Below are 9,348 nucleotides of genomic sequence, written 5' to 3' on the forward strand. Positions count from 1 at the left end.
ATGTAGGAGTTTATCATACCAAGTGACCAGTCTAACATATTTTAAAAATTCTTTAAATTGTGTACTGTAGAGGAATAAAGAATTTTTAAAATGTGTTAGATTGGTCACTCAGTGTGATAAACCCTTACATAAGATAACCTTTGCAGCTATATAAATCAAATACTATAACATAACAAACACTAAAACAAAAACCAAATAAAAAGTTTGGTTGTTTCAGCCTACCATCATTACATTTATCATGATACTTGGATGGTACAAAATGACATAATTTCACTGGTTAAGTAGACACCAATTGAAAATGTGATATCTTAAATTTTTTCAGATATCACATTTCTTTTCTAATGTTAATTTGAAGAAACTGTATCATTCATAGCCAAATATCAAATGGTCATCTGCCAACCAATCAAATTTCATGAAAAACAGACCAAATATTTAAACTCAGCACTGTCAAAACCACTTAAAATATATTTTGTGCAGGTTGGTAACCTCATATTATGTAATTTTCCTATTCAAATGCCACTATACCTCTGGTCTGATAGAAAGAAGGGACTGTTGTGAAAGGGGATTGAAGTAATTTGACCAAATGTAGTTGTTGACCTCTTCCTGGAAGGGAGGATGGTCAATGACTACTAGATATTAATAGTAGATATTAATATATTAATACTAGATTATACTGATCTACTATTAATATTCAAAAAGTGATCCATGTTAGACAGGTTCTGATGGCCTCACATGTGATTGAAGCTGTTAACCTTAACATCCAAAAGACTTCATATGACTTGTTTAAATAAAAAATCTTATAAAAATGTGAGAATAATTGCTTTTATGTGATAATAAAGTATTTATATTTTGGCAATAGATTGTATAAACTATGTGGGAAGTACATTCTCATAAATATTGTGTTTACAGAAAAATTATTGTGTTACAATTTGAAAAAACTGTAGACCTATAAATTCCGACTGTCATCCCGTCTGTCTTCTATCCTACCTTAATCTTGAGAAAGGAGTTAGATAGATGAAAGTCAAGACCAGATGAATGTGGAAAGCTTAAGGCAGGAATGGAAGTCATGTTACTTTGATTCAAAATTTTCTGCTGAACAAAGTTAGATAGATGACCAACACAACTCTGTTGCTAACAGGAAAAGTATGATGTATAGGGATCAGACCACCACCAAAAAAATTGAGAACATTGTGATGAAAAGTTGCAGCCCATCATTGACGATATCACAATAAATAATCACTCATTAGAATTAGTTTGGTTTATGGCAGCACAACATGCAAGCAATCTTCCAAGGGAGATGCATGAAGACTTGAAGCTGGATCCTATTTAGGTGTTATTAACGTGAAGAAAACGTGAAAAACTCCACATGGCCAGCCTGTTGACCATGTCTGAACCCATGACTAACTAACTACCAGAGTTTGGTGGCTTTAGGCTCTTGGCTACTGGAGAATGCTTATTAGAATTAAGAAAGTATGTACATTCAGAAATGAAAAAACCTGAGTTGTTAGATGTGGAAATAGTAAAAGTATTGTTTTAACAGATAATGGAACAACAGATTTCTGGAAATAATGGATTTTTTTCCAGGTCCTGCCAAATTGCTGTAATTTTACCTACTTTTAGTGAATCTGTAACTCAAAATAATGGATTTTTTTCTCGCTCCATCCATTCTAAACTTTGTGTTTTTTCTACGTTTGGTTAATATTTGGGTGTTTCCAGGAATTTGTAGAATTCAATGATGCACTTGTTACATCTGTGATACCTGTAGAGTACAATTGTAGAATTGTACAAAGAGAGTCAGTAGGTTGATATGATTGAGGAGGAGCCACCTAATGAACATTCTGATGCTGGTCCAAGTGTAGTGCCAAAATTTAGCAAGACTATTGAGTCTTTCCAAGTTGTGAAGACCTTCCTTTCAAGTTTCAGCATAAGAGAACAGACTGTATGTGACATTAATATCAAGAAGTTGTTCTACTTAATAGGCAGAAAAACAACATCAAAACAATCCAAGATGGATGAATTTTTTAAACATATCTTGAAGGCAAATTTAACAAAGTGAAGTGCTAATGAGCTTTGCAATCTTGTAACATGTTTTTCTATAGACTAAAGAACAGAGATCTCAAGAGAGTGAATAATTTCAAGTACTGTCATTTCTTATGCGTAGGAGATTAAAACTTGTAAAACTGTTTTGAATAATGAATAATATTTTCCTGGGTATGGGGGAAAACCATTATTTGTGATATAACAGATTCTCAAAACAATGATGATTTTCTATGGCCCAAGCAATCCATTAAAATGAGATTCTACTGTACTTAATTATGTATAAGTATTTCTAGAATATGAAGTGTAAATTTTCCATCTGATGGTTTATGTTAGTATTGAATAATAAATATTTGATCTAATCAGTCCATGCCAGACATTCCATTGTTATAATCTCTAATTATATTTGGTTTAATCAGACTTGATTGAGATATCACTAAAGCTAGAACATCTAGACACTATAAAAATCATAACTGTTTACATGGTTTTTAACTATATTTTTTAATGCCTAAATGTCATACTATTAGCTATCACATAGTTGCCCTGTTTGAGGAGTTTGGTTTCATGTGCCAGCTATGGGATAATTTGCATAGGTTTTTTTTTGGCCAAAAGCTTTGAGCTTGGCTGGAGAATAAATGTTATAAATTGATTGTACATACAATTACATGCCTGATTAAGAATGGCATTGGAGACCATTTCACTATGGTAGTCAATGTGTTAAGATAAAACTAAATAGGTGTTTCTGATTTGTTACAAAATAATTTCAATTTTTGAATAATTTATTTTCAATAATAAATGTCAGATACTTGAATAATACAGAAAATTCACATTGAATATTTCATAACTCAATGTTTTTGTTAAATTTTAAAGAATAATTTTTGTAGGACAAAACGAATATACATTAAATTTCTAATAATTTATGTATTAATTACATTTCAGAATGAAATTCTGATAACAAGACAGTTAAGGCATGAGAATATTCTTCCATATTTATGTAGTTTTGTTGTTGACAACGAAGTGTGGGCAGTGATGCCATTAATGTCATATGGTGAGTTTTTTAAAGTGATCTTTTCTAGATATAAATTGAATGTAAATATTAAACATTTTTTCAGGGTCTTCAAAAGATATTGTCAATAGCCATTTTCCTCTTGGTCTACCAGAAGTTGCAATAGCTTTTATTTTACGAGATGTATTATTTGCATTAGATTATATTCACAAAAGAGGTTTTATTCATAGGTAAAGTTTCATATAGTTTATTTTTAATTATGCAATAAGTAATTTCTTTAAATTATGCAATAAGTCATTTTTTTCTTTTGATCTTTCTACAGGAGTGTTAAAGCCAGTCATATTTTGATATCTGGAAATGGAAGAGCTGTTTTAACAGGATTAAGATATTCTTGTAATGTGATAAATAATGGAAGGTGGCAACCTTCCATTCATGTTTTTCCTCATGATTCTGTTGCTAATTTGAATTGGTTAAGTCCTGAAATATTAGAACAGGTAAACTTTTAATTATAATGTGGTTAAATTTAATTATTACATGGAAAGTATATCAAATAAATTTATGTTTCAGAATCTTCTTGGTTATAACTCTAAATCAGATATATATAGCTTAGGTATTACTGCGTGCGAATTGGCCAATGGTGTTGTTCCATTTTCCGACATCCCGCCCACTCAGATGCTTTTGGAAAAATTGCAGGGATATTATCCACGTCCATTGGATGCTTCTTGTTTTAACGACGGCGATTCTGGTAAATTTTAACATTTTTCTAAATAGAAACAAAGAGTTTTGAAGTAGAAATGCTTTTCTTAATGAGTAAATTTATTTTTAGTTTATAAGTTTCAGACAAAATATGATGGAGAAAGCAGCTATCGCAACCGCCAATTCTCAGAGGCCTTCCATGCTTTTACAGAAACTTGTTTACAACGCGATCCTTCCCTTAGGTAGATATTGATTTAACATATTTCAAAAGTCTTTAAATTTGATGACAATATAAAATTTCTTATATTTACAGGCCACATGCCTTTCAGTTATTACAACATGGATGCATAAAGCAATGCAAAAAATCCACAGTAACTCTTATTGATATGCTGGCAATAGTTACGCCGTTTACAGAAATCCCCGAGATATCTAAAGGTAAATATATTTACTAAAGGGGTCTTACAAAACTATGATGATGCTGAATTATGAAATTTGTTTTCGTAGATAACAAAGAAGCAATGGTTGTTACAACATTGATGAGTGACTTAGAACTAAAGGACAGTTGGAATTTCTAGTCTTAAATTTTCCTTGTGCGGGAGGTATATCAGGAGAATATAATACAGAAATGTGTTATTTTGTTATATGGCACGTGTAATTTCACAGAATGGGGATTACACATGAGCGAAACTTTTCACTGTGATTTTAAATATAAAAAGAAAAAATATATATATATATATATATATATATAAATTTTAATGTTAATATTGGCAATACTTACGAACTGCATTAGCTAGGAAATTTTTTTTACAGAATTTGTTGAAAAAATGCAATTTCTGCATGCTGTTTTAATTTTGAATAACAAACATTCTTAACATTAGTAAGAAAGTGCCTAATTCTAAATGTTATATATCCTTAGTTCACTGTTTTTACCAAAAAGAGGAATTCAGTTCTAGTTACATTGTTGCAGAGAATGCAGTTTAAGTTCTGCAAAACAGTTGAATAAATATGGCTGTTTTAAGTTTTGTATTATTTAAACATTTTGTAATATTAAAATATTAATAGAAAAAAAAACATTATGCCAGAGTTGCCATTTTCTATTTTCATAAAAAGTTTTTATTATTGTTTGCAAAAATGCTAAGTACACATCATCAAGAATACCTTTTTATTTTAACTTCCATCACAAATAATTGTGAAGGCAAATAGTTATCTTAGTGTTTTACAATTCTGGAATATACAAACAAATAGTAACAATACATCATTGTTCATTGCAGATCAAAAGAAAGATAAATCAGATCTTTATACAAAATTCTAATAAAATAATCTATTGTTAATCTTAGTCTATATCTAAATACATTAATTAAAAAATTCACTAGAATTAGCAAAAAATATAAAGGAAATAGCAAAAAATCTAAATTAGTATGCAGGAATGTTTGTGGAATCAAAAACTATTTCATCTTCAAAAAAATAAATTTTGATTTCTTTTCATAAAATATAAAATTAGTTATTAGAAGTGATGTAAAATATATAATTTAATGAAATCTACATCACTTTGATTTTGTTTTTTTTAGTAGTTTTATATATTTTCAATTCATGATGAAAATATTTTAAAACTTAGTAATTATCTATTGACAATTAAAATTTCATATTTTAAATAAACATATGCTAAAAAATAAATAACAGTAACAATAATTTGAGGTCAGATCTGCAGAAAAATATTGAGCATGTTTGAATCCAAACAAAGCACTTCCAACACACAAAAGAATTGTGTATATATATATATTTAAGAAAAGTGCTTGAAATGCTAATTTGCAGACACTTTGTTATCACAGTTTTATCGAAAAATGGGATCATATGAGAATGATAAGATTGCATGAAATACAGTAATACCTCTGTCTGTCTCAATTTTTTTGCGAAAAATTTATCTCAGTTTTCATTGGCATGCCCTCATGACCTCACTACAAATTTTGCAAAAACAAAGGGTGACCCACGCATTTCCTGCTCGTTGTGTGAGCATTATTACCCTGCACCTCTAGCTAAACAATTTCATCGCTTTCCTTTGCTTTTTGCTCCAGCATAGGACTAAAGAAAGTTTCCGGAGCCCTCAGCCCTCAGCCCTCAAAGAAGGCCAGGAACATGATCAAAGTTGAAGAAGTTACACTTGTATTTTTCAATGATTTCCATTAACATTAATATAAAAGCAGCCTATTTCAGCAATTTTGTATTGTTTTTAGTATTTTCAGATGGATTATCAATGAAAACAGAGGTATCACTGTATAATTTAGGTTTTCTTTTTCTTAATTATTTAGAAATTGGATCCACCACATGTAAGAAAGTAATGTTCTGCTATTATAATAAAATTAATGAAATTTTCATTTTAAATCACGAGGGAAGGAAGTCTGCATCCTTAGTTTATATTGAAGAAATTGCACACAAAAACATCATAAAACTGTTAATTATTTGTTGGATCTCTGTTGAAAAAATAGTTGATAGTCATTATCATCTGTTTCTTTGGCTATAATCAATACAATTTGTTCCATGTGAAAAGATGCATTGCAGCAACAAGACCCTGCCTTTTAAACATCATTCTGGCACTCTGGTTAAAGTGATCGCTAATGTATTTAATCAGATAAACTTGTCCATTGCCAACTAAAGATTCAAACTAAATAAACTTCTGGAAGCACCAAAGAATGGACTTAATAATATTGCACATTCATTAATAAGCAGGTTAAGATATAAAAGATATTTCCAATTGGAAATTATGGCAGTAGCATAAATAAATGCTTTCTAGACTTCGGTCATTGTTGGATAAAAGTTTCGGCGCCAGTCAATTTACTATGTGCTGCAGATCGTGTTCATAAATTGCTATAATCAGCATGATCACAATACCCAAAGAAATGCCTGTCAACTGAACCGCTAAGAGATAAGTACTGTTGGAACCAGGATGAGTTGGACTGGATCCTAATTCTGGCAGCTGAAACAAAAATAATATGTTTAATCTGTGTGAAAGTTAACATTTACATTTGAGATAATTTAATTCTTACCATGTCAACAAGGGCTATATACAAAAACATGCCTGCAGCTCCAGCAAAAACCCATAATGTTGCAGACTGTACATTACCTAAAGCAACTCCTATTAACATTCCAACAAAACAAAGAATGGAAGATAGTCCATTATATAACAAAGCTTGTTTTACTGTCATTCCAGCTTTCAGTAACATAGCAAAATCACCTAAAATAAGTATTCCACACTTAAATGAAATTATAAATAAGAACATTCGTAAATCATCAGTAATCAGTCTGATAAATTAGAAAAAATATCTATATTTAATAAAAAAATAGTATTTGAGAGATTTATTTGGTAAATTATTTGGTTTATTACACCATCAAAGAATTTTAAATATTTTAATAGGATAGATAGTGCTGAATATCATGTATCCAAGTAGAAATTGTGTATATAACCAAAAAAAAATGAGAGAAAGTGATTTTAAAAAATTATCAGTAAACATTTTACATAGAACATTCAATTAAAAGTACTAAATTGTTCAAATGTATGGGATCTGATGTTCAATGCAATAAATAGCCTAATCAAAATTGATTAAATTAACAAATTATTGTTAAAAATTCAAACTAATTTTTTTAGAATCACTGAATTATTAAAATTTAAAATAAGACATTTTATTATAGAAAAGTAATTTATCATGTTATTAATCCACAACTGTAAAACAGCTGTTTTCATCTTTCTCCTTTACAAAGTTTTAGTTATGGATTTATAACAGGATATTTAGAATAAGTTTATTTTTTATTTATTAAATTTGTCATTTTATAATGTATTAATAAATGAAAAAACTTTAATTGAAAATTAATTTTTTTGTTACACAATCAACTTTTAATTTAAATAGTTTCATTTTATTTAATAATTTTATCATATTTTGCATTGTTTTCATTTTAGACTCGTTTTCATACCTGCCTTCAAACAGTTTGAATGGTAATCATGAGCAGTTCAAAACAAGTAAAAAGATTTCAAAAAATTTTATTGAGGTTAGATTATTAACAGTATTTCAGATTGTTCTCTCTCATATGTCTTACTGGAGACTTGACCCAATCTCCTGGAAGTTTTTTGCAATGCTCTTGGTGTTGCCTTAAATAAGGTATGGCTGAACCTGTGAACGATGGCCACTCACAGTAACAAGAAATGGCTATTATTGCAAAATTTGTATGTATTTTGAAAACTGGCCATCATTAGAAGTTCAATTGTAATTTTTCCTGGCACTCAAATGGGAGGTTAGGAGGAAAATTGTGTGGGGTAACATTTGTTAAGTGAATTTATTTTAAAATATCTTTTTATACTAATTATTATAAAAGGTAAAAGCCTTATTTTTGATGGTGGGGATGAGTTCTTAATGAAAATTTTACTCATTGTTAACAATTACAAATTTTAGTCTGACCTTCCCTCTGCCTTGATTTATAATAATCAAAATTAATTAGATCAATGTAAAATATTCCTGCTAAAATTCAAAAATTTTGGTCAATAGTGTTCTGAGGTTTAAAGCAAAATACAGGATCATGCACATAATTTTGTATCTTTTTTTATTTTTGGAATCAGGATCTTAAAATATCAAGAAATGCAAAAAATCCAAAAGGCTAAAATCAGACTGATTACAATACTTTCCTTCTGATGTATAACAGCCAATAAAGCAAAAAATTCAATGGGATCACAATTTATTCACTCAAATTTTGAATGATTTTAAAAATAGTACAATCTTATAATGTAATAAAACATTTATTAGTGTTATTACACATGTCAAAATGAAAATAAACTCACTCAATACATTTGTGCATGGTTTGAAAAACCGTAAATGAATTTAATCTCTATGAAAAAGATCAGCAAATGGTGTATATTATTTACATTTCTATTATATAAGTAGCTTTCAGTTGATTTTTTTGCATGGTACCTAAAAACTCTCTCTACAAATTTTATTTAACTGTTTAAAAATATCTAATATCAATAAATTAGTTTTTTATAATTGAAATAACCAACCTATACAATTTTTCAATTCATTACATATTTCAAAAATTTCAGAGGATTTATCCTTAATGTGTATCTTCTTTGTGTGAATTCTTGTTTTGCACACTTTCCCAAATGCAACTCTGAGTAAACAATGCTGTCAACATTTTTCTAATTTTTATAAATTATAGTAATTAATCAGTTTTAATATTTTTATCATCAACAGTCTGTCTTTATTTAAATCCCAAGAGAAAAACATAAATTAATGAAATATTCTAAAAAGTTGTATATCTTTAGGTACAAAAATACCCAGAGAGTATGTATTACTCCAGTGTTTCCCAAACTTCATCTTCTGTCAGACCCCCCTTAGTAAAAATAATTCTGCTTTAAGAATCTGCCAAAAAGTTTAAATTAATATATTTTTTTAATTTAATTATTAAACTTTAATAGGCTTTTTAAGTAAATACAGTAGAGCGTCGTTTATCCGAATCAATTGGGGACTGGGGTGGTTCAGATAACTTATTTTTCGGATAACGAATCATGTACGAAAAAATATATTAATTTATCCCATGTTGAAATTTCTCTCCGTTGCGTGTCGCTTCAC

General features: G+C 29.1%; 2 protein-coding genes across 2 annotated transcripts in view; one reads left to right on the forward strand and one right to left on the reverse strand.

The window, feature by feature from the left end:
• Nucleotides 1–1,807: 1,807 nt before the first annotated feature.
• Nucleotides 1,808–4,461, forward strand: LOC111631064 (STE20-related kinase adapter protein alpha-like). The gene is made up of 8 exons (XM_023375258.1): nucleotides 1,808–1,939; nucleotides 2,908–3,085; nucleotides 3,150–3,273; nucleotides 3,366–3,537; nucleotides 3,611–3,788; nucleotides 3,870–3,981; nucleotides 4,053–4,174; nucleotides 4,244–4,461. The coding sequence occupies exons 1-8, from the start codon at nucleotides 1,808–1,810 to the stop codon at nucleotides 4,312–4,314; spliced, it is 1,089 nt and encodes a 362-aa protein (XP_023231026.1). The 3' UTR covers nucleotides 4,315–4,461.
• Nucleotides 4,462–6,563: 2,102 nt separating this feature from the next.
• The window catches only part of LOC111631077 (zinc transporter ZIP10-like), a 21,641-nt gene continuing 18,856 nt past the window's right edge, over nucleotides 6,564–9,348 (reverse strand). Inside the window, exons 8-9 of the mRNA XM_023375269.1 lie at nucleotides 6,781–6,968; nucleotides 6,564–6,710 (exon numbers count right to left, since the gene is read on the reverse strand). Coding sequence (XP_023231037.1) covers nucleotides 6,564–6,710; nucleotides 6,781–6,968 — 335 coding nt within the window. The remainder of the gene's footprint in view (nucleotides 6,711–6,780; nucleotides 6,969–9,348) is intronic.

The sequence above is a fragment of the Centruroides sculpturatus genome, unplaced genomic scaffold (genome assembly GCF_000671375.1).
Source record: "Centruroides sculpturatus isolate CEXI.00-Female unplaced genomic scaffold, Cexi_2.0 scaffold654, whole genome shotgun sequence".
Classification (NCBI taxonomy): Eukaryota; Metazoa; Arthropoda; class Arachnida; order Scorpiones; family Buthidae; genus Centruroides; species Centruroides sculpturatus.